Source organism: Aspergillus ibericus (assembly GCF_003184845.1).
Source record: "Aspergillus ibericus CBS 121593 unplaced genomic scaffold BO80scaffold_29, whole genome shotgun sequence".
Lineage (NCBI taxonomy): Eukaryota > Fungi > Ascomycota > Eurotiomycetes > Eurotiales > Aspergillaceae > Aspergillus > Aspergillus ibericus.
In genome coordinates this window covers 398,839-422,798 of record NW_020292127.1, presented here as the reverse complement: position 1 = coordinate 422,798, position 23,960 = coordinate 398,839, and the positions used below count along the sequence as shown (strand labels likewise).

Sequence of the window (23,960 nt, the reverse complement as noted above, 5' to 3'; positions counted from 1 at the left end):
TATATTCCAATAGACTAATGTTTAAAAAAATCTATTTATAGTATAAAATATTACAAATCTTGTAAAAAATAAAGTAGAAAGTCTAGTCTATACTAGGATAATTAACTAATCTCTAGCTAGGAAAACTTGATCAGTATACTCTCAATATAGAAAATCTTTAAAAACTAATCTTTCTTAGTTATTCTAGTAAATAAAGGAGAGCCTATATAAATTTCAGCTATAATACATCCAACAGACCAGATATTAATATTAATATTATAGATATGATTTTTGAATAGTATATCAAGAGATCAGTACCATAGAATAACCACATTATTTAAAAATATGCTAATAGGGATACCAAATACATGGCTTAGTCTAAAATCTATAAATTTTAGTTATCTATTCTAATTAAAGAGCAAGTTCTCGGGCTTTAAATCTCAATATATAATACTATTCTCGTAATAAAAAGAAATTCTATATAATAACTGATAAACTAAAGACTTAATAGTTGTCAGCTGGAATTTCTCTATTTGTCAACTGGCCAATCAAACAGCCAACTGGTTACCTCCGTGGGAATCAACCATCTCCAATAATTTGACTTTTATGGGCTGGTTTCCCAGCTAACCAAGTGAATACTCATGTTTCTCCACTCATATGAAATCATTATTTCTTTATTTTATAATTATATTTATTAAAAAACTTATTTTACTTTATTTTTATATTATATTACTTTATTTTATCCTATATTCTAATAATTTCATGATTTTACTAATTTTAAAGCAATTTAATCTAGGCCTAATTCATGATTATTCAACCTGATAGATAAATAAATATAAATATAGCTTTAATCTTTATTTATTTACTTTATTCTTTTTTAAGTAATTTAAGAGATTCAAGCAATTTAATTCAGAATTATTTCTTTAATTAAATTTCAATTACTTTTTCTTTCTTATTTAGGAAATTTTTATTGAATCCTTCCCTTTGGCTAATTAGTCAATTATATTCAGAGAAGATATTAGGCCTAATTAAGATTAGTATCTTTCCTTTTTTGGCCTAGTGCCTCTTCTTTCCAACAATAGTAGCTATATCAAATAGGCTATCTTAAATATTAATATAGCATTTTAAATTATTATTTATATACTCGAATATTAGTACCAGTTTGTCTTCTGTAATCACCACGTCATATAAGATTAGAATATTCTTATATATAAGATATTTAAGCAACGAAATCTTCCGGATAATTACCAAAGAAACTCCTTCCTCAGTATTAAGATTAATTTCTTTTAACACTACTGTCAGAAGTCTGACCGCTCGGCTAAAAGGTACCTGCAGGCGCTTAGTAGACCGTACAGTAGACTAAGTACCAGCAAACTCAGGTAGGACCCCAGCCGACAACTACTAACTTATTTATTGCGTGATTCTATTTTTTATATACCATTGTATATATTCCCTGGCCTACTTTCTTCAGTTTCTAAATGAAATTCTGATAAGAGGCTGAATATATACTTCCAACTATAATAGGTATACTAGAGTTATAAGCTTTCATGTCCAAAAAAATATAGATAGTAACTAGGTTTGCAGATACGCTAAGGGATACTATTAATAATCTACTAAAGCTTATAATAAGTAAAATATTAGTAAATTATTAATAGTAGGTCTTTCATTAGACGCTCTAATCCTGATTCAAAGTCTAACTAATTTAGATACTAACTTATCCAATAGTTACTAGTAATAGGATTAGTTTTAGTCAACAGTTAGAGCATTTTCTATTCAGAAAGAAAACATTGCGTAGCCATAGTATAATAGATATACTTTTTAATTAATAAAATAATATTAAATAATTATATAAATTATACATACATAATATATGTGCAGTAGTATTTATTATATAAAAAATCATTCGAGCAGGTAACGGCACTAGCCAATCTATATAACCATACGGGGCTTAAGGGGAGCTAAAAATAATTAAACATAATTTTTTAAAAGCTAATTATTGAACTCTTTTAATATTATTTATTTTTTTTATTTATTTGTAAAGTACAGCAACTATATGCAATGCAAGCTATGTTATAGTAATAAGATAACTGTGTATTTAGTGCCATGTCTGAACATGTTAAATTAATCTACATTTATTTATGATAGTTAAAAACCTAGTTAACCCAGTGAATTTTTTTTGGCAGGGGAAGGGGCGCACAAAACTTAAGAGTTGAATTATAAATACAGGAGGGTTTGTGATTAAAGATCAGAAGAAAAAAACTATCTATAGATTGATTCGTGGAATACTATAATAATGTTGAAGGAATTAAGCAAGCAGAAGTCGCCTAAGACCTCCGACTTATCTAAGAAGATGATACGATAGAAACAAGTCCAGTATAGAAAGGATCTTATATGAAAGGTCTACGAATATAGCAAGCTATATGATGCTGATGTCTGCCTGGATATTTACATTTAAGAGTCTAGCTAAGTCACAACATTTCTCTCCGATTCGACAGGATTCTGGTTAGGCCTTTTCTCGCGACTAATACGCTTTTAGTATGCTTGCTGTTGGTATGGGAATTAAAACCAAATAGAAAATATACTATCCATGACTGATTTAGAAAACGGAGAAGGATTTTGACTCCAATCTTATAACTGATGAGAATGACTCAGCAGCAGCCCAAGACGTCAAAGGGGGAGAACACTGGGAAGGCCCATAACTATATGTTATGTTTAGGCACACTGCGATGGCCAGAGGAATGATGCACTGGCTCAAGGAAGTAGAGTAAGAAGAGTGATTGTATTGAGGACCTTATTTTGGCTACGGCCGCCGAAGTGTAGAGCTAATATGATGGTTAACGTGCTTTGGTCACGTGACGATCGACATTACCTTCTTGGGTCAATTTGTGGAAGTGAACTTCATCGTTATCTGCGCTACCTGATTCTTGGTTTCTGTTGGCTAAAGTTGGTATTCTTTCGCTGGTAATGATGCTGGTTACTTTACAAATGTTAATAGTTTGGTCAAATTCATAGCAGGACAAGATATATTTCCTCTCATTGGCTACCTTTGGAACCCACGGGCTCTGCATCAGCCAGTTTCCTTGACTTCGCCGCCTCGCGACCACTTCACCTTATTAAGTCGCAGCATCCTACGAGATTACGCAGTTTCGGGCAAGCATCAAATATTATGGATATTTACTTCATTACTGACTAAGAATCCTTTAGAAAGGCCCCAACCAGTAGCGAGTACTTGGTATGCGATGGGTCTCCAAGCATGAGCAGTTCTGAGAGTAAGTATCTCTCCTTGTTCTCTTCCATTGCCCTACTTCCTCTACATTCCCTCAGCTACTCCTTCAAAGAACCCCCCTTTTCCGGGAAAAACAAAAATACTTAAGGTGCTGATCATACTTTATTCATTTTAAATAGTATTGAGTAACTAATGTTGTGATCATTATCTCCCGTTGTTGATTTGTTTTAGGCCTCCGGACAGAAGTCTTTTTTTTCGAAGGAAACGGCCGCATATATCACGGATATCGGAGAGGAGTCTATATGTTACCGTATGATGAAGAGGAGCAGGACCGTCTTGATCTGTTCTATTAATCAACTCCCGGATAGCCTACGTAATACTATGTTTTACTCAATATCCGATCGAGATTTCGCTACGGACTTTTTCTCTCAGGCCAGCGGGATATAATGCGATTAGGAGATAATGCCTCAGGTTTTGAAAGGCAGGGCAGATCATCCGTCACGGGCCTTAGCAATATCTGCGAGCCCCGTCGCATGCAAAACTGTCCTTAGGTTGCTATTTCATCACGATTGCGCAGATTAACCAGGCCAGATCATTATGTCGAACGTACTTCCCCGCCGTTTCTGGTAGCAGTTGGATGATAGCAGCCAAGTTTCCATTACTCATGAAGCGTTTGATGATGTTGAGACGAATGTGGAGGGGCCGCCGTGGTGCGTGCTGACTGCATCATCTGGGCATGCTCTATTTTTGGTCAATAATTGCTCATAATAGTCCTTGTAGTCATTCTTTTCGAAAGAAGTTATCGTGCCTTTCACTACCACCTTGTCTACAGAGAAATCATTTGTTTACCTACATTTCGTAGTGGCCCCCATACATCGAAACCTTGGTTCTGGACTGCTACGGGCTAATGTGACCAATTGTCAAGATAATTGGTTGCTTTCCACATAGCACAATAAGGTTCTAAATACGCTAGAAGGAGCAACGTTCCGTCTCAGAAATTTGCCGGTAGTAAACGCCCAAGTTGAAGCTAGCCAGAGTTCTAGGTGGACGATCACATTGCACTCGAGAGTTGTAAATAGCGTTTCGGAAAAGGGAGAATATATCTGCATATCCGACTCTGACAAGCATACAAACATACAAATGAAAATCGCGAAAACAGTGAAGTGACGATGTGCGCCGCATTAAGAAGTCAATAGATTCAGGGCTCCTCCAACCAAATGCAGGCTTCCCGTCACAAAGCATTGAGCTCCACCAGATTCAGCAGCGATTTGTTCCGCAAGCCTTATCGCCGCTTCAATTGTTGGCTTACTCGAAACTATCGCTTCAGGATCGAGCCTGCTCCAGACCGCAGCATATACAGAGCAAAGATCGGGAAAAGGCTTTTCGGGTACCTTGAGAGTTTTGTCTAGGAGTAAATGATCAACGTGGAAACAGGGAATAGGGCTGTAGGCGGAATCTTACCTAGCCTGCTAGTTCCATCATCCCTTTCATTATATGTAGTGAAAATGACATGTTCTGGCTTCGCACCCCGTGCTGAAAGCGCATGAGCTAAACACTCCACCAATACCCTACCGTCCCGTTCCTCCGAGAAGTGGCTAAATATTAGAACACGACATCTGTACAATGTGGTTAATGGTCGACATCTCTCGTTTTCTTCCACACTAACTGACCTGCGATAATTCAAGGCACCGGTATTCTCTGAGAACCATGCCGCCGCTTGTTCGAGGCTCAAGGTATTGTGAGCACCGTCTAAAAACCAACGACAGAGGCCTTTCTCTATGATCTGGAATCTGCCACCCCAGGAAAAACTGTCGACGGCGCGAGAAATATCCTCGGCATTCAACTCGTGTCCAGGTGCTTTGACTTGCACAAATTTTCTGACCAATTCGACAGCTAGTGAGCAGTTCAATTTTTGTACTGTAACACCCAACACTTTCGAATTGTCAGGAAGTGAGGTATTGACTGCGACAAACTCCAGATGTGTCCGTTTCTCGGCCGCACGGTTCCGCAGCATTCGAGCAGCAACAGCCTCCTGTTCAAGGGAGAACGCAGGAACCCCAGTTTTGAGGATTCCTGCTTTATGCCAGGCAATGTCTTCTAGCGTAGGTCCGAGTTGTGCTACATGATCCATGCCAAGAGATGTAACCCCAGTCACAACGGGGTTTTGGACGACGTTCGTGGCGTCGTACTCTCCACCGTGGTGTGTTTCAAATATTGCCGCTTCAACATTCTCCCTGATAAACGTGTGGAACGCCAGTATTGCCAGAAGCTGCAAATATCGAGGGAGTCTAGCACCTTCTTTACCATTGGAAGGGTTCTGCGTTATGATGCGATCCCAAACTTCGAAGAAGTATCGAGCAAAAATCTCTTCCGTGATGGGTCTGTCGTCAATCTGTATTCTCTCTCTGATACATTGCAAATCAGGAGAGGTGTATAATCCAACTCGACCTGGAAAACCTGTCCTCAGACCATGCGAACGAAGGAGAGAACGAGCGAAAGCACATGTGCTTCCCTTGCCCTTCGTACCAGCAACATGAATTATATTGAGGTTGTTCAAATCAGACTCCTATCAAGAGTGAGAACAAGTACGTTGCCGTACGAGTTGACATGTATACCGTATGCCCTAGCATTTGCAGCCACTCCTTCATCCCATTCAGGCTAGGTACACCCCTAACTGTCGGGGTATTGCTCGGGGGCGCTCCAGTTTGCTGTTGGAACGTTGCGGCAGGGGTTGTCGGTCGCGCTTTTCGCCTTCGAGTCTCCAGGAGCTTGAGTGCATTCTTTTCAAGTCAGTATCGAGAGCAGTATATTTCTGGGGAGTAATACTTCATAATTACGCTTCATGTTGCCAATGTGCATGGGTACCTGACTTAAAAGTCACTCCGATCATTGCTGTGACACTATCTGTGAGATTAGCAAGGTATGATTATGGTCTCCAGTCCAGAGAGCCCCTGATCACGTGCAGGCGCACCGTCCGGCTAAGCAGCTGCTGAGCGACCCCACTCCAATTATTCCGTTCACCAGACAAACGAAACAAGATAATCGTCGTTAGCATGTGGTGAGATAATCTCGTTCTCCAAACCTGCGCTGTTACTGACGCTGTTAACGGTCTAGATAATGCGACAGCTGTGAGCTAAAGTAAGGCCACTTGCCTGTTTCCTTTGCTCCGACTATGTCGAATCCGTCTGCCCCTCCCGAAGATTTTATCGGCGTCAATGGATCGATGAAGCCCCTAGATACTTTTGCGTCATGGTTGAGTGTAGCCGCAATGCAGGAACACTGGCGGCCCTATCGTGGAAGCAGTGTAGTGGAACAATGCAGTCACCCGGATCGGGCAACTAAGGTTATGCCTCTCATCAAGGCTGCGAACATTGAAGTGAGCTCAAAATCCCTTTGTGTCATGTTGCTTTCTTACTGAGTACACCTCTATCGCAAGACCAGGGGAAAGGCGGCATTTCTCATTCGGTGTCATGGTCCTTGCAATGAAAGCCTCGGGCCAACGAACTTAGAAACATTCCCAGGCGATCTGTTGATTTTAAACCACGGCAAACGGCTCTCATCAACTGCAGACGGGAAGCCTCTGGTCATGGGTAGATGGCTGTCGTTCAATCAGGCAGTCAATCTTGAGGTCGCCTCAGGAGAGGTTCTGTATCTGCTCGCCATTTTCACGAAGCGTTGAAGGTGTCCAAGTCAATGCCATAATGTTCGAAGGCAGAATTGTCCGCATCTTTTTCATAGTAAGATATCGCATCGATGTTGTCGAGATCAATTCTGAAGTTTTCTGTTGTCTCCGTTAACTGCATCCATTTCTTGTCTGAATTTCCTGCACATACCCGAGTCTTGCCATGTGCCTCCAAAGTCCGATGTAACGCCCGTTGGGTAAGGGTATCCTGACAGTAAAAGATTTTAGCACGGTTCCCGCAGTCTGTAAATCACACACTCGTGGCTCGCACAAATCTGTGCGTCGTTTCTCCTTTATTTCCTGGACCACCGCAGGATGGGGATATTGTGTACCTGTGACAGGTGCGTGTGCCACATTCGGAACAGGTTCCGAAAAGACATTTTGTGATTTGTTCTGGTCGGCTCCTGCCAAATTTGCAGCAGGATGGCTAGTGGCGTTTGGGGTGCTGTAACAGCGGTGTGTGGATGCTTGATCACAGGGGGCAGCTCTACTTAGTGTCTCAATCATATGAGGGGTAGACCTTGGACATGGAACATCATGCTCATCAAGTGCTTTCCCGAGTTCAACACATCCGGTCCTAGGAGGCGAGTTTTTGACCGAGCCTTCTGCAAACCGCCCTGGACCAGCAACTTGCTCTTCTATCGTATTCGGTGGTTTATTGGCACCATCAGACCAGGGGAAACGCCGACGGGATCGAGGTGCTGGAATGCTCTTCTTCTTTGATAACCTTGGCGGTTTTCTTCTGCTTAAAGTCTCCACGATAAAGATAAAGTCGCGGTGTGGTTCGATGTCGTCTATGGACCTTAAAAGAGCCTGCAGATGCTGTTCTGGGAGGTGCCTGAGTAGTGTCATGACCTGCTTGTTGTCTGTTGCTGCAGTTGCGAGAGCAGCTACAGCACGAACACCGCCATGGTTATAGAATTTCCCTTCCAGCGAACGTGAGTCCGTCCTCCCAGTTTTACATTCATTGACGATGGTATGTAGTCGATATGGTGTTCTTAGCCGGCTGGATTGAAGGGATCGGCGGAAACAGTCTCCTAGTTGAAGCCGAGCTAATATGCCTTCGTCCATTGGACATAGAAGAAAGGCTTCAATCAGAGCTTCAATGACGAGGCGAGGCTGCTTCTCCAAGGCGGCCTCGATCTCAAGCACATCGTCATTAAGAACTGCCTTGAGTTTGAAACCCGGCCGGGCCATTGCTTGTCTAAGGATGGTTGGCAAATCTGATTTTAAGATGTTTGGGGCAGTAAGTAGCTTTTTGGGGGATTTGACGAGGAGAAGGTGGCTTTTAGCTACTTCGGTATTGTAGAAATTGGCGGCAGCCAAAATCTCCACGTCTGAAATTAGTACTAGGCAGTATCTGAGTGGATTACTTGGCATTGTCGCAGCACTCCACGAACGCCAACGTACATCCAATATAAGGGTAGAAATATTTAACAAATGCAGTAGCCCATGTAGTCAAATTTGTTTCGATTCCCACTAATATATGTCTTTCACTTGATAATGCTTCAAAAGGTCCAAGCCACATACTGCCGTTGCTGAGAGGGATAGCCAGGCTGGTGCACATACCACTCTAATTGTTACGGTTCGCATTACAACTCCGCCGACAATAGTCTATGCTAGACTGCATACACCATGAGATTGCCTGCTTTTGTGGCTTCAATTCATTATACTTTGAGAGTGCATTATGAGTTCCTATACTTACCATTGTACTAACACATCAGTCTTTGCGCGTTATCACGTGACCACGATTTTTTGCTAATACCGTTCAAGTCCAGTCTGTACGGACACAACTGGCGCCTTTCCACCGTACACCGCTCGGCAGATTTTATCCGCCTGGCAGGGGTCCTAGTATTAGCCTGGTTCGGGCGGGACGAAAGCCCCCTCCAAGGCATTCCATTCAGGTGTGATAAAACTATACCCTGTGCTCTCTTCCGTCGGCGCTTATGGGGGCCTTCGGATTGGTGATTGCTTGTGTGATAGGTGATCTTGGCCGTATCTCTTCGGCGTATGGTGTTAGTACACGTGTCGTCCCCTGGCACAAGTGAGATGTATTTAATAGCGGATGGCCCCTTTTATTAACGTTTTTATGATGTTCTGGATGCGACTGCAAACAGTTACAACATCATTATGACGGGCGCAAATAAATACGGAATCACAGTTCTCTACGATCCTTCATCCAACAGTAGAGAGGGCAAAATACATAAGCAGAGAGATGTCGTGTTCGAGTAAGGATTTTATCTTCATTCTGTCCTTCGTGGAGAGTAAAAAGCCATGAGACAGATGATCCCGCAACATAAGTCGAGTTGATAATGACTAGCTTGATAGTTTAGTTGCTATTCATGGCTTGAACGGCGATCCCTTCGACACATGGACTCATCAAGACACGGGGGTCATGTGGCTGAGGGATCTCTTGCCTGAAGCATTACCTAACATTAGGATAACGACTTTTGGCTTTAATGCTCGCTTCAAAAATTTTACCGCCCAGCAAGACCTACGCAGTATATCATTGAAACTACTCACTGAATTGGCAGACATAAGATCAGCCGCAGATGTAGGGAATAAAATCAACGTGGTTGTGTTTATGATTGGATTGCTTTTGCTAATTTGATACAAAGGAGAAGATCCGGCCCATTGTGCTCGTTTGCCATAGCTTGGGTGGAATTGTCGCAAAGAAGGTACTTGATTCCAACTCTGAAGCTTAAAGCAGTGTCTAACTCTGGCTGAAGGCTTTATTGATTGGTTGTTCTGACGAACAAGAAAAAGTGCAACAGGCAGTGTATGGAATCTTATTTCTTGGTATGTAGTTGTTCTATCGAACCCTGATGATACTTCCTAACAACCTGCAAGGTACCCCGCATAATGGCAGCAACCTTGCTGTCATGGGCAAACTCATGGCAAACATTGTTTCAGCATGCTCGCCTCTGAGACCTCCACGCGCTCTTATTAGGGACCTACAGAAGGACTCTGAGGTCTTACTAGAGATCACAGAGGACTTCGTGAAGAGAAGAAGGACGGTACATCTCGTTTCTTTCTACGAATTGGAACTTACCTCTATCGGCCCATTCATTAAGAAAATGGTAGTCACTACCCCGAGAGTCATTCGCAGTCTTGCTGTTAACATTTACAGCAGATTGTAGAGCAGCAATCTGCAGTATTGAATGTTCCTCACGAGATCACAGTTCCTCAATTTGCTGATCACCGAAATATTGTGCGATTCAAATCTCTCCAAGATCGCTCTTTTCGTCCTGTGGTTAGCCGTCTGAAGGAATTTGCTGGCACTCTTCATGACGTCTTCACTTTGGAGAAAACGTCACATATGCAAAGAGGTAGGTTACTGCTTACTAGCATCGCTTAATGATAGCTAATGCGAATAGATCCCGCTATTCCCTTTGACATTTCAGCCGTACCTTGTTCGACTCTATTTGGTAGAGCTGACATCCTCGAAACAATGAGGATGTACTTCGATCGCAACAAAGGGCAGACAAGATCGATATTTGCCCTGTGTGGTCTAGGTAAGTTATTAACTTCGTTGTCCGATGGTTGTTGCTGACTTAAGAGAAGGTGGCTCAGGAAAGACACAGACTGCCTTACACTATCTCCTCAAGAACACTTCGAAATATAAGAGAGGAGTAGCTTTTCTGAACGCAAGCTCCACTGCTTCACTGGAAGCGGACTTTGATCGATTGCATGATCTTCTCCACCTTGGCGATTCGAAGAGCAAGACGACTTCTATCAAGAGCTGGTTGGCGAGACCTGAAAACACCGAGTGGTTACTTGTCTTCGATAACGCTGATGATCTAGAGTCAGTCCCTATACAGAAGTATTTACCCGCCGTCAATTGGGGCCATGTTATCATTACTAGTCGTGACCAGGGACTTATCGGGACTGTAGCCAACGAGGGTCACATACTCAGACCTCTGGCGAACGAAGATGCGGTGCAGTTGTTACTAGAAAAGGCCGGTATCCAGCAACCTTCTCAAAGTGAAATTGAGGATGCCAAAACCATTGCTGAACTCCTTGGATCGCTTCCCCTGGCTCTAGTGCAGGCGGGAGCATTTGTACGCTCACGTCATAGGTCGCTAGCAGATTACCGGAGACTTTACTCGACACGCCGACAGGACCTACTCCGGTTTGTCTCACGTCTGGGAGACACGGAAAAAGCAGTCTTAACAGCATGGGAAATAAACTTCAAACAACTTGAACAAGAGTCACCCGATGCAATCTGCGTTCTTTTTCTCTTCTCATTCTTAGAGCCAGCAACCATTCCTGAAGTAATTTTACATCGAGGGACCTCTTCCCAAAAGAGGTGGAACGAGTACGGTGAGGTGACGGAGATCCGCGCAGAGGACGAAGGAGTGGATGCCCGTTTATCAAGGGTTATCCAAAGTGACTTTGACTTTGACGTGGCCGTTGAGAAATTGCTCTCCTTTTCGCTCATATCCTGCAATGTTGGGCCTAATGGATTCCGAAACTTTTCTATTCACCCATTGGTTCAGTACTGTGTGATGCAGCGAATGTCGCAAACAGAATTGAACAGCTGGCGAAAGCAAGCCCTTCTACTCATCTGCCATGCATTTCCGAGGAACAGGTACATTGAGCCACTGTAAGTTATGTACGCCACATTCATTAAAGGATAAATACTGACATGTTCGCAGTAACGGAGAAATGGGAAGAGTTATATTACCTCATCTGAGCCGCGTACTTGCTGAATATGACGCTATCTGCATAGAAGATGGAGAGCAAGGTTGGTTCCAACGCGAACTCGCATCGACCCTTATTGCTGCATCACGCTTTTCAAACGCAAATTGGAAGGTTGAAGCGATAAGTCGCGCCAAAAATTTATTGGAAGATGGAAACGATCTTTATTTACATGCCTGGCTTGCGTACCGAGAGAGTTCAATCTTGAGGATGTCAGGGAAGCACGAGGAATCCGAAACCGCCTTACAGCAATTTCTGCGTCGTGTGTCTTTTGAGGAGGACGAAAAGTTGACACCGAGACTCAATTCGCATCGTGGTGACCTCATCATATCCTATTCTGAGAATCTGATTCGCCAGGGCAAACTCCCTGAAGCTAAAGCGGAATTGACCGAATGGACACCGCTGCATGCAGATTACTCTACTCTTGAAAGAATAACCTTACGAGCGCGAGACATAACTCTAGGTAAGGTTCTTCGCTTCCAGGGTCTGTTCAGGGAGGCTCTGGACTTGCTTGAGGGTGTTCTTCAGGGTAGTCTTCTTGACGATTTCTTTGAGGGCTCAGGTTGGTATCGAGCTCTGGTCTCTGGGGTAGCAGAGTTGCATTGTGAACTAAACCAACCATCCGATGCCGAAAGTCTCCTCCTACGAGAATTGGAACCAATGAGGGAAAAAAGAACTCAGGACATCAGCACGGGCCAACGCCTGCAGTTATCACTTGCAGAAGTGTACCTGCTACAGCACAGGTATGCGGAAGCGGAATCAATTCTATTTGCCCTCCAGCGTGCGTTTTCAATCTCTGGCGCACCAGACTATACTGCACAAGTCAATAGCTTCCGTGTCTGGGTTTCACTTGCGAGGATCTCTCATTTACAGTCACACTGGGAAGAGGCGCTACCACGATGGAAAAGCGCATTGGTAGTATTGGAGCAGATTGGACTTGGGGGAGGTTTTAACGCTGGCATTGTACGATGTTCAATTGCTCACATACTTTTGATGACTGGCCGTGAAGTTGAAGGAACGGAAACACTCCAAGCGGCAAAGGTAAATCTTGCGTCAGAACCCCGTGTCTTCTGGATTGCTGTGTTCAATTCACAATGGTGTGACTTCATCCTAGGCCGCGTCAGGCTGTGAAACAAGACTGCATAGTTTTACTCTACAAGCGCAAGGAAACGCTACACTCTCCTGATTTTAATTTAGAGTACTGTGTTTAATGAATATGCCGCGTGAAGATAGACGTATCACACTCAATACATTAAAACATCGATACATGAACACCTGATAAGATCATAAGATTATTAGACAGACCAACAGTCACGTGCCGACACTAATAGTAATACCTGAATGACCGCCGGAGTATATGACCTCTACCCCACACTACAACGGTTTGAACCACAGCTCTAGGCGACGATAACCCACATGACCGGGACATCCTATCAAAGCCAAGTACTAGGAATTATTAGGCGTCAGTACTCTTGCGAGTACAGGCTTTTGTGGGGCAAGTACACTTGCTCTAACTAACAGTGACTAGTTGGCAGTGCGTCAACAGCTTGTTGCAGCTAGCACCTTCAGCTATTTAGAAGGAACCTCGTTCACCACTGTTGATCATGGCATGGATTCTGTGTATGCATATGATGCCCATATCAAAATTCACCATCTTCCGAACGGGCATTGGATTACAAATAGCGATACTTCGTTGATAACTCGGAAAATTCTATAGAATCTGGTGGTTGGCCCGGTACAGTCACTCCTATTTTCTCTGTTGACTTTGAAACGGCAAATATCAATTCATGCTTGTTAGAATCTAACAAAGCCATAACTACAGAAATTTCGTCACGTTACTTTAACGAGATTGCGACTCTAATGAGAGGATAGAAGTGGATTTTGTATGTATTTATCTTGGCAATAAAATTTATTCTCTCTTGGGTCCTGGCTTTGGGATATATGTTACAACCGTATATTTGTTTGGATTGTTACTTATATATAGCTTGTTTGTGGCATGCTTCGGATCTGTCTTCTAAATAGTGCGTGGCATCTATCGCAAGTTTCACGAGTTGTCGGCCTAGTAGGATATAATGCCATCAGGAGATAAGCAAAGGGCTTCTAGGGCGGGTCGCAGCTCATCATGGTCTGAAAAAAGGTGAGCGTGGTCTAACATTCTGCCAGTCATCTCACCGCCCTGTTTAGACCACGCTGAGCTGTTCTTGGTATATACTCGGCATGGTCTGAATCCCTCTATATTAAAAGATTTAGACTACGATGAATATCTTGTAATATACTAGACTACGACTAATTTTAGCTAATCATATACCACGCACGTGCTATAAGAACCTACTTAGTTATAGTTATTATTATCTAATATTTAATTATATATGCTATATATATAGGATATAGATTTATTATATTTTATATTAGATATCTAATTTATATAGCTATTTATTATTTATTCTTTTTTTTAAAGCGAGTGGTGAAGTAAATAGATAGAATATATATTTTATTTAATATATTTATATTTATTATTAAATATATATATAATTCTTTTTTCCTATTTTATTCTTCTTTTTTATATCTATCTAGATAAGTTTACTTTTTTTCTATCTGTTGGAAAGTCAGAAGACGCTAAACCTAAAAAAGGAAATTCCTAATCGGGTCTAGTATCTTCTGAATACAATTGACTAACTTAAAGTAGCCAAAGGGAAGGATTCACGATAAGTTTCCTAAATAGGAAATAAAAAAGTAAATAGATTTCCTAAATAAAAAGAAAGAAGTGATCAAACTTAATCAAAGAAATGATTCTGAATTGAATCCACTGAATTAGTTGTGAATCGCTTGAATCGCTTGAAGAAAAAATGAAATGAATGAATAAGAATTAAGGCCATATTTATGTTCATTCACCTACTAGGCTGAATAATCAAGAATTAGGCCTAGATCAGGGTGCTTTGAAATCAAGAAAGGCATGAAATCATTAGAATGTAAGGTAAAGTGGGGTAAAACAAGTTTTTTCAGTGAATGTGATCATAGTAAAGAAATAATGAGTTCATATAAGTGGGGAAACATGAATATTCACTTGGTTGGCTAGGAAACCGGCCCGTAAAAGTCAAATTATCGGAGATGGCCGATTCCTGCAGAGATGACCAGTTGGCAATTTGATTGGCCAGTTGATGAATTGGAAAATTCCAGCTGACAATAATTATTACTATAATCTATATAATAAAGCCCATATCTCCTAGTAATAAATATAGAAATATTTATTTATTATAGAGATAAAGCTCCAAATGCGTCATGTTAATACTAGAATAGGAAAATTAGCGCGCTATAGTATTATATTAGATAGCTAGATATTGTGACGGCAGCCTCATTCAGGGCCTCGTTCAGGATTATGTGACTATGTTTGTTTTGTTTATTTTACTATTGTTTTTTTTAAGTGAGCGCTTATAACACTTCTTGTTTTCCTTTTTTCCTCTTTATGCTTAAAGTTCTAGAGTAGTTAGCACTAATACGACCTCATTTTATTGTGTTGAACGGCTATCTTATAACTTTAAGCATTGTTCTTTATTCCTTTTTTACTACTGTATACGGCTAGCTCCTGCCAAGCTGTTAGCAGTCTCTACCTCACGTTCTTAGCAACGCTTAACGGCCAAAAAACCCACCCAACCGACCGAACAAAATAGTTAAAAAAAGTAGCTAGATTCTTAGTCCTAAAGATAACCGATAATTTTCCGCGATATTACCTGATAAACCAGACTGAAAAAATAGATTTAATTAAGCTAAATTTAATAACTAATATAAGAGAGATCTAAAGTAGACCTTTGAGGTCTTTCTAAAGATTTTTAATATTCTAGAGACTGAAAAAGACAATCTTCTAGACTAACAGAATTAGTAAGTCTAAAAGATTAAGTATCTTACTAAAGAACAAGACTACTTTATTATATAAGCTTTATAATAGTAAATACACCCAAACTAGGATACCTCTATAGAGATAAAAAAAACCTATAAAGATTCTAGATTTTTCTTTATTTAGTAATAGCGTAAATCTAACTTACAAAAACTAGGTTCTTACTATATAGTAAAAATTAAAAATTAACGCTAATTAATATAGTATCTCTATTATACGTAAAGCATACATTACTAGCTGATATTAGAATATTACTAAAAAATATCTTACTCTATATTTTTATTCTGATACTATTAACCCCTTTTTTAATTCAGACAATATGCTTAAATATTTAAAAACTATCTTTATTAATCTTAATAAAATTTATAACGTCTGTCACCAGTACTAAGACTTATAGATAAAGACTAGAGATAAGTTTTATATCTTTATCTCAATCTTTTATTATCTCACTGTTGAAGCTGGAGTTAATAAAAGTATCTAGAAAAATAATCTTTATAATAAATTTTTTATTAAGTTTTAGAATCTCACTATATACAACTATAATAATAAAGATTTTAAGAAATTTATAAAATAATACGCCAACTCCATAGATATAATTAAAAAATAAATTAAAAGACACACTAAAAGTAATTTTATAATAGTTAGAGATTATACTAAATCTTATATATCCTATTCTCTTATTATTATTTTAAGTACTGTAAGTACTTCCTCCAAATCCCTAATCTAAGTTTCTAGTATGGAACTAGAAACTAAAAAAATATTAATAAAAAATAGGAAGTATTTTTACTATAAAAAGCCTAGTTATAAAAATAGAGAATATCTTAAAAAGAAGATTATATAAGTGAAGGCTCTAGAAATTCTTATAAAAAAATCTAAGTCAGCAAAAAATAATATCTAGGAAAAATCTTTATTTTAGGCGAGCTGGAAGCTCAAATAAGTATAATAAATTTATAAGATTTATTAGAAAATAATAATAATAGTTTTACAATTACTACTCTATTCTTTAAAGATAGTATTATTATTTTTGTTTATATATTTATTAATTCCGGAGCTAATACCTACTTAATAATAGATATTTAGTTTACTATTAAATTAGCCCGACACTTTAAAATCTTAATATTATTTTTAAAAAAAAGTAACTCTAGTTACGGACTTTAACAGAAAACAGACTATTAATTTAATATATATAATCTGATTAAATCTTATAGTTAATAGCTATTAATTTCTGAATACTCTCTTTCTTATACTAGACTTGGAAAGGCATGATATTATTTTTAAAAAAATATAATTTACTAAATATAATATTTTATTAGATTACTAGAATCGCTAACTGATCTAATTAAGCTAGTTAATATTAGAGGATGAGGTAAAAGCTAGACTTCTTATAAATATTTTCTAGATTATTTTAGAATAATCTTTGGTGGATTGCAAGCATTAATAAAATATAATCTAAAAAAATTATAAAATATAGTTAGAAGATAAATAGCTAAAATTTTTATAATTATTATTAATTCTCTCCCATATTAATTAAAGCAGCCCGTGCGAGGCTCTGATAAAGATAAAATATAATCTAGATAGAGAAAGCTACTAGTATTATCTTTCTTCTAGAATCTTAAAATCTAAATTAAAATTTATTCTAATTAGATTCTTTTATAAAGAGATAGCTCTTATTAGAGCAGCTAGCTTCTAATAATATTTAAAGAATTTAGAGATAGAAATTTTTATTACCTTACTTAATACTATTAAAAAAATTCTTGTAGAGAAACTGGAGATTTTATATATAATTAAAAAAAATAAGATTAAAAAAGTCCTTTTTAAATAATACTATAATCTAGTAGATATTTTCTTTAAAAAAGAATTTAACACGCTATCTCTATCCTGGTATTATAACTATAAGATTTAATTAAAAAATAAGAACCCTCTAGGTACTATTTTTTTTATAAGATAATAATAGAAGAGCTACAAGCCTTCTATGATTATATTATAGAAAATCTAGATAAAGGATTTATTATATTAAACTTTATATCTTTTATATCCTCTATTCTAATAGCTTGAAAGCCTGGAAAAGGCCTCCATTTCTATATAAACTATTAAAAATTAAATATTTTAATTAAGAAAAACCCATACCCCCTATCTCTTATTAATAAGATAATAGACTACCTATATAATATAAGAATTTTTACTAAATTTAATATATATCAGGGCTTCCACTAGATTAAAATAGATCTTACTTTAAAAAATCTTATAATTTTTAAAATATAACATAGCTTATTCAAGTATTAAGTTCTTTTATTTAAATTTACTAATAGATCTACTACTTTTTAATAACTTATTAATAAAGTCTTGATAGAGTATTTAGACAAGTTTATTATAATCTATATTAATAATATATTAATTTATAGTAATAACGCAGCTGAATATGAATTATACATATATTTAATACTTAAAAAATTATGAGCTGTGGGTTTATAGGCTGCTATTTATAAATATAAATTTTATATTATAAAAACTAAGTTTCTAGAGTTTATTATTACTACTAATAGTATCCGGGTAGACTTAATAAAGATTATTATTATTATTAAATAAGTGACTCTAATAACTATATAGAAAATTTAATTATTTTTAAGCTTTTGCAATTTCTACTGAAGATTTATTAAAATTTATAATAAAATAATATAATCCCTGATATAATTAATTTAAAAAAATATTATTTTTAACTAGAATTATATCTATACTAAAACCTTTAAAATATTTAAAAAATATTAGTCTTAGCCCCTATTTTAGCCTACTATAATCCCACGCTTTCTATTTATATTGAAATAAATATTATTTATAAAGTTATTATAGAAATACTCTTACAACTAGTAAATAGAGCTTAATATCTAGTAGACTATTTTTTTAAGATCATATTCTCTATAGAATATAACTATAATATTTATAATAAAGAATTATTAGTAATTGTTCGTGCCTTAGAGAAATAGTAATTAAAGTTAGAAAGACTCTAGTATATAGATTATTTCAGTATTCTAATTAACCACTAAGCCTTGGAGTATTTTATAACTATTAAAAAATTAAATATCTATTAAGTATAATAGGCTAAGTTTCTTTCCTAATATTATTTCTTAATCTAATTCCGCCCCGGAAAACATAATACCTTAATAAATATATTAATTTATAAAAATAATAGTAAGCAAGTCTTGATATAATACTATAAGTAAATCCTATTATTCCTAGAATATTTAGAGAATAGGATATATTTTTTTTAATAATCTTTAAATTACTAACTATCCTTACTCCTATACAGAAATATTTATAGATTATAGATTAACTTCTAGTAATTAACCAGAACTACTCCTTTCTAAAGTTTTATTAAGAAAGAACCCGTCGTAATAAAGGAAGATATATCCTAGAAAATAAACTTCTATTTTTTAATAATTTATTAATAGTTTTAGATAATAGAGACTTACATACTTAATTATTAAATAAAATTTATTATTAACTATTATTTACACACCTAGGTCAAACAAAGATATTAAATCTTATAAAATACTGATATTACTAGAATACTTAGAATTAGAATATATACTGTTACTTAGATAATTATTTAATTTATAAATAGAAAAATATACGACAGGATCTTTTTTTAAGATTTATATAATCTCTACTAATCCCGGACCGTTTAAAATAGTATTTATTAATAGATTTCTAAACATTTCTAAAAGACTATCGTGGTTTTAATACTATGTTTATTGTAATAAATTATCTAAATAAATAAGTTATTTTAATATTATATATAAAGATTATATTTATATAAAATATGGCCCGGCTCTTTCTGGAGCGCATGTATTCTTAATTAAGATTTTTAAATATAATTATATTAAATTAAGAAAGATAATTTATATTAGAATTTTAAAATAAATTATATTATATATTATAAGTAAAACTTAAGTTTTTAATAATATATTATCCTCAAACCGATGGGCAAACTAAAATCGTGAACTAGTATATTATATAAAGACTTATCTTTTTTATAAATTATTATTAAGATAATTAATTAAAATTTTTATTATTAATTAATTTTACTTTTATAGCTCTCTCCTAGAAATCTATAAAATTATTATTCTTTATAATTAAATAAGGATATAAACTCTATATTTTCTTTAACTAGATATCTCTTTGGACTTCTATTATAAATACTATTAATTAATAGCAAGCCCGAGCCCTGGTCCGCTATATAGAACAAATATAAGAATTAGTAAAGAAAGATATACGGACTATCTAATAAGTTTAGACTTATATAGCTAACTAATAGTATTAACCTATGAATTTTAATATTAGAGATAAGATTTATATAAATATTAGAAACTAGTACTGGGAGTAACTATCTTGAAAATTATTAGAAAGCTAGTATAGCCTAGTGATTATTACTAAGAAAATTAATTATATATTTTAAATTTAATTATTTAATAGTATAAAGATTTACTTTATTTTCTATCTTAATAAATTCTATCTTTGCAGTATTTTGGAGCTGCTGCCTGGACAGATCTTAGACTAGATTTTTTTAATTAAAATTAATGATTATACTAAGTAGGAAGTAGGATAGATTTTAGAGAGCTATTTATAGATAAGAATTTTGCAGTACCGTGTTAAATAGATAGATTTTAATAAAAATAATTATAAGTAATATCCCGCTAGTAATTTTAAAAATATACTTTTTTATTTATATAATTTTTATATTTATTATCTAGATTATTCTGGACTATCTAAATGATTCTCCATATAGATTATAGCCGCGGAGAATAATAAATTCGTGGTAGATTATAATAATAATAATATTTCCCTAACTGAGGACAGTTAGATCTAAATAAGGGGATGATATAACAGCAGCCTTATTTAAAGTCTTATTTAAAATTATGTAACTATATTTATTTTATTTATTTTATTATTATTTTCTTTAAGCGAATGTTTATAATATTTTTTATTTTCCTTTTTTCCTCCTTATGCTTAAAGTTCTAGAGTAGTTAGTACCAATACGACCTCATTTTGTTGTGTTGAACGGCCATCTCAGATATTACTAGTATCTATAGATATCTATCTAATATTTAATTAATGAATTGTCTTAAAAAGTAGCTATTTATTAACTTATATTTTTCTTTAAATTTTTTAGATAAAGACCCATGGCATGTGTAATCTTAATATTTTTAAAGATCTTAATAAAATTAAAATTATTTATATATAGATACACACGTAACTTATTACTTAAATCCTTAATATCTATTAGTTTATTAATTTACTGAAAAATCTCTATAAGATTACACGTATTTTCTAGTATTCTAGTAGACATCTAATTATATTAGTAAATAGATGATATACTAATAAATAGTATATTTATAGAATTTTATTTCTTATTATTCTTATAGTAATATTAGTAGAAGATTAATATCTTACTATTAAAAATATATTAGATAGTGAATAGAATGCTAGTAATAGCATTATATTTCTTTAGATCTAATTAGAGATAATATATATAAAAAAAGTATATAAGCTTAATAGCTATATCGTGAGTAGTATGATACTTAATAGTTCTATAAGTATAAAATATCATAATTATTTTTTTAAATAAATAATAATAAAAAGATTTAAAGACGCAATATAAATACTGATAGTTAAAAGAATATAATAATAAATAAAAGAAACTATCGCAAAAGATAAGGGAAGCGTAAAAAAAATATTAATATTAATATTAATATTAATATTATAAAAGGGGCTATTATTATATTAAAAGTAAAATTATTTACTAACCTTAACTATAATAATAATAATAATAATAAATATAAATATATTACAGTACTTTATACTCTTTTTATTTTATAAAAACACATTAATAACTATCCTAAGATTTATTTCTTACTTTTTATTATATCTTTACTATAAAGTTATTTATATATAGCTTTCCAAGCTAGGAGGCTCGGTTTAGCAAAAAAGGAAATAATTATAATAAAATAGTCTAGATTAAGATCTTATCTTATTGGTATTAGTTTAACTAATATTCTAGTCCTGTAGTAGTCCAGTCAGTATAATCTAGACTTTAAAAATAATATACTAGAATAATTATAGAGGTTATAAAATTATTAATAACAGTTTGAGACTTTCTTATTTATTATAAAATAATACTCCTTAGTATTAGACTACTGATCCTTCAAGGATCAGTTTATCTTATAAATATAGGCTATCTTTATTATTACTAGTAGAATCCTATACATTCAGTGGCCAGTTCCTTACCTAGTTAACAGGCCTTCTACCCTAACAAGAAGATCCTATCACAATAAAAGTCATTAAGAAGCCCATGGAATGTAATATATATATAATTTTAAAAAATTACTAAAATATTAGTTAATCCAAATAGTATAACTATATATTTAAAATAGTTATATTGAGTATGAAATACTATCTTCTATTTATCTCTTTTCTTAATATAAATTTGATAGTAAGTATCCTTAATATTAATCTTTAAAAAATATTTACTACCTATAACTCTGTTAAGGATCTCTAAAATAAAAAATAAAGAATAATAATTTTTAATAGAAACTTTATTAAGATCCCTGTAGTTTATATAAAGATATAAATTATTATTTTTTTTAATATAAAAAGAATAGGAGTCCCTACAGGATTCTTAAAAAGCTATATTTAATTTAATTTTAAATTTTCTTTAATGTATTCCCGTAGGACCTTAAGTTTAGTTTTTAAAAGAGAATATATAGGACTATATAAAGATATTTTATTAAATTTAAGATTAATAGTATAATCTACAGGGCCATAAAGAGGTAATTATTAAAAAAAATCTATAAAAAAAATATCACAGAATTAATAGAGTTCAATTAGTAATAGCTCTAGATTTAATAATAAATTATAAGGTTTTTCTTTAAATAGCTAGATATCCTTAAAAAGTTTAATAATAGTGTATATTTTTACTAAATTTTAAATTACTTTAACAAATTTAGTAGTAGAGAGAAAAAAAATTAATAATATACTAAATTACTATAGATAATTCTATACTGATAAGATAACATATAAATCTTAAAGTATAATTATTAATAATAAAATAGGGCTACTATCTAGTTAAGAATCTCTATTAATTTTTATATAATATTGTTTAAATATTCGAGTGTTTCCTTATAAATTAGTAGCGGTAATAAATATTTTCTATATATTATAAGTAAAAATATTAAATTAATTAATTATTTTAATCTTGGGTGCAGTAACTGGAGTATATTAAAATTTATAAATCTTAATAAATTAATAATTAATAATATTTATTTTAATATAATTATTTAGGTCCGCAAAGGTTTCAAGACTATTTTAAATATAAATAGAAATATAAAAATAATAAATAGTCCCTATAATAAATAATAAAATTAAAATTATAGGATTTATTCTAATTCCTCTACTTTTTCCTCGGACTTTAATAAAAGTTGGTAGATTTTAATTGTCGGCTGGAGTCCTACCCTGAGTTTGCTGGTACTTAGTCTACCGTACGGTCTACTAGGCGCCTGCAGGTATCTTTTAGCCGAGCGGTCAGACTTCCCAGATTTTCTGTCATTAATAGACTAAATCTTTCTACTTTTAATAAAATAATAATTTATAAAATATTAGATATTATTATATATAAAGTATTGTAATTGTTTACTATTCTTTCCAATAAGACTTTCTTTATAATTCAGGGTATTATCTATAATAGGTTTATTATTATAATAATTTAGAATCTACTTATATAGTCTATAATTATTAAGTTAATTATTATTTTATTTATATTTCTCTTTATTGTTCCATAGCTCATAATAATAAATAATAATAGATACTATTTTCTCTCATTCTTCAGGTATATACGGAATATATTCTTAAATATAATAATTTAGATCCAGTAGTAGCTTAGTAAAGTATAATAGAATTTTTTTTCTTAGCTTAACGGGGAAAATGTTATTTTAAAATATTAAAATAAATATAAAACTTTCTCAGATCTTGGCCGTATTGTTAGTAAATTTATTTAAATTAAACTATAATATTTAACTAGAAGGTAGCAGTGTTTTAAATTAAAATAAATATTTAGTCTTTAAATTAGAACTATAATTTTTTAAGTAATTACCTCTCTTTTAAAATCTTATTATTAGTAAAATAATACCATCTCTATTTATATACTGGATCTATATAGCTAATAGTAGTAAGGATCTTATATTTTTTAATAGAATACTTTCTAGAAATTTTTTAAAATATGTATTCTAGATTGGTAATTTATTTTTAATATTTCTAAAAATTAAAATTTAATATAAAATAAAAGATATTTTTAAACTTAATTTCTTCTTTCTCCTTATCAGATTCAGGAGAAGATCGATAATATTTAAATAAAAATTTACTAGGAAAATAATTTCCCTAAAAATAGGTTATTCTTTATTATAAATTATTGGTTTGCTCCAACTAATAAA

The 23,960-nt window shown here is 34.1% G+C and overlaps 4 protein-coding genes across 4 annotated transcripts; 1 reads left to right on the top strand and 3 right to left on the bottom strand.

Annotated features, from left to right (window-relative positions):
* Positions 1-1,083: 1,083 nt before the first annotated feature.
* Positions 1,084-1,275, bottom strand: BO80DRAFT_359594 (uncharacterized protein; the record flags this gene model as incomplete). The annotated part of the gene is made up of 1 exon (XM_025715932.1): positions 1,084-1,275. A coding segment is annotated over one exon (192 nt), but the record flags the coding sequence as incomplete, so codon positions are not given.
* A 3,111-nt stretch (positions 1,276-4,386) lies between these two features.
* On the bottom strand, positions 4,387-6,049 carry BO80DRAFT_456697 (folylpolyglutamate synthase; the record flags this gene model as incomplete). The annotated part of the gene is made up of 5 exons (XM_025722188.1): positions 4,387-4,610; positions 4,667-4,821; positions 4,876-5,771; positions 5,821-5,985; positions 6,032-6,049. 5 exons carry the CDS (start codon positions 6,047-6,049, stop codon positions 4,387-4,389), a joined length of 1,458 nt encoding a protein of 485 aa, XP_025573722.1.
* A 747-nt stretch (positions 6,050-6,796) lies between these two features.
* BO80DRAFT_129459 (uncharacterized protein) lies at positions 6,797-8,131 on the bottom strand. Its single transcript, XM_025713569.1, has 2 exons — positions 7,039-8,131; positions 6,797-6,986 (listed from the first exon to the last, which is right to left on the bottom strand). The coding sequence occupies exons 1-2, from the start codon at positions 8,082-8,084 to the stop codon at positions 6,971-6,973; spliced, it is 1,062 nt and encodes a 353-aa protein (XP_025573721.1). The 5' UTR covers positions 8,085-8,131; the 3' UTR covers positions 6,797-6,970.
* An 886-nt stretch (positions 8,132-9,017) lies between these two features.
* BO80DRAFT_359520 (LipA and NB-ARC domain protein) lies at positions 9,018-12,719 on the top strand (the record flags this gene model as incomplete). Its single annotated transcript, XM_025715930.1, has 9 exons — positions 9,018-9,115; positions 9,216-9,441; positions 9,506-9,565; positions 9,617-9,686; positions 9,738-9,967; positions 10,021-10,216; positions 10,265-10,402; positions 10,449-11,493; positions 11,546-12,719. The coding sequence occupies 9 exons, from the start codon at positions 9,018-9,020 to the stop codon at positions 12,717-12,719; spliced, it is 3,237 nt and encodes a 1,078-aa protein (XP_025573720.1).
* Positions 12,720-23,960: the final 11,241 nt, after the last annotated feature.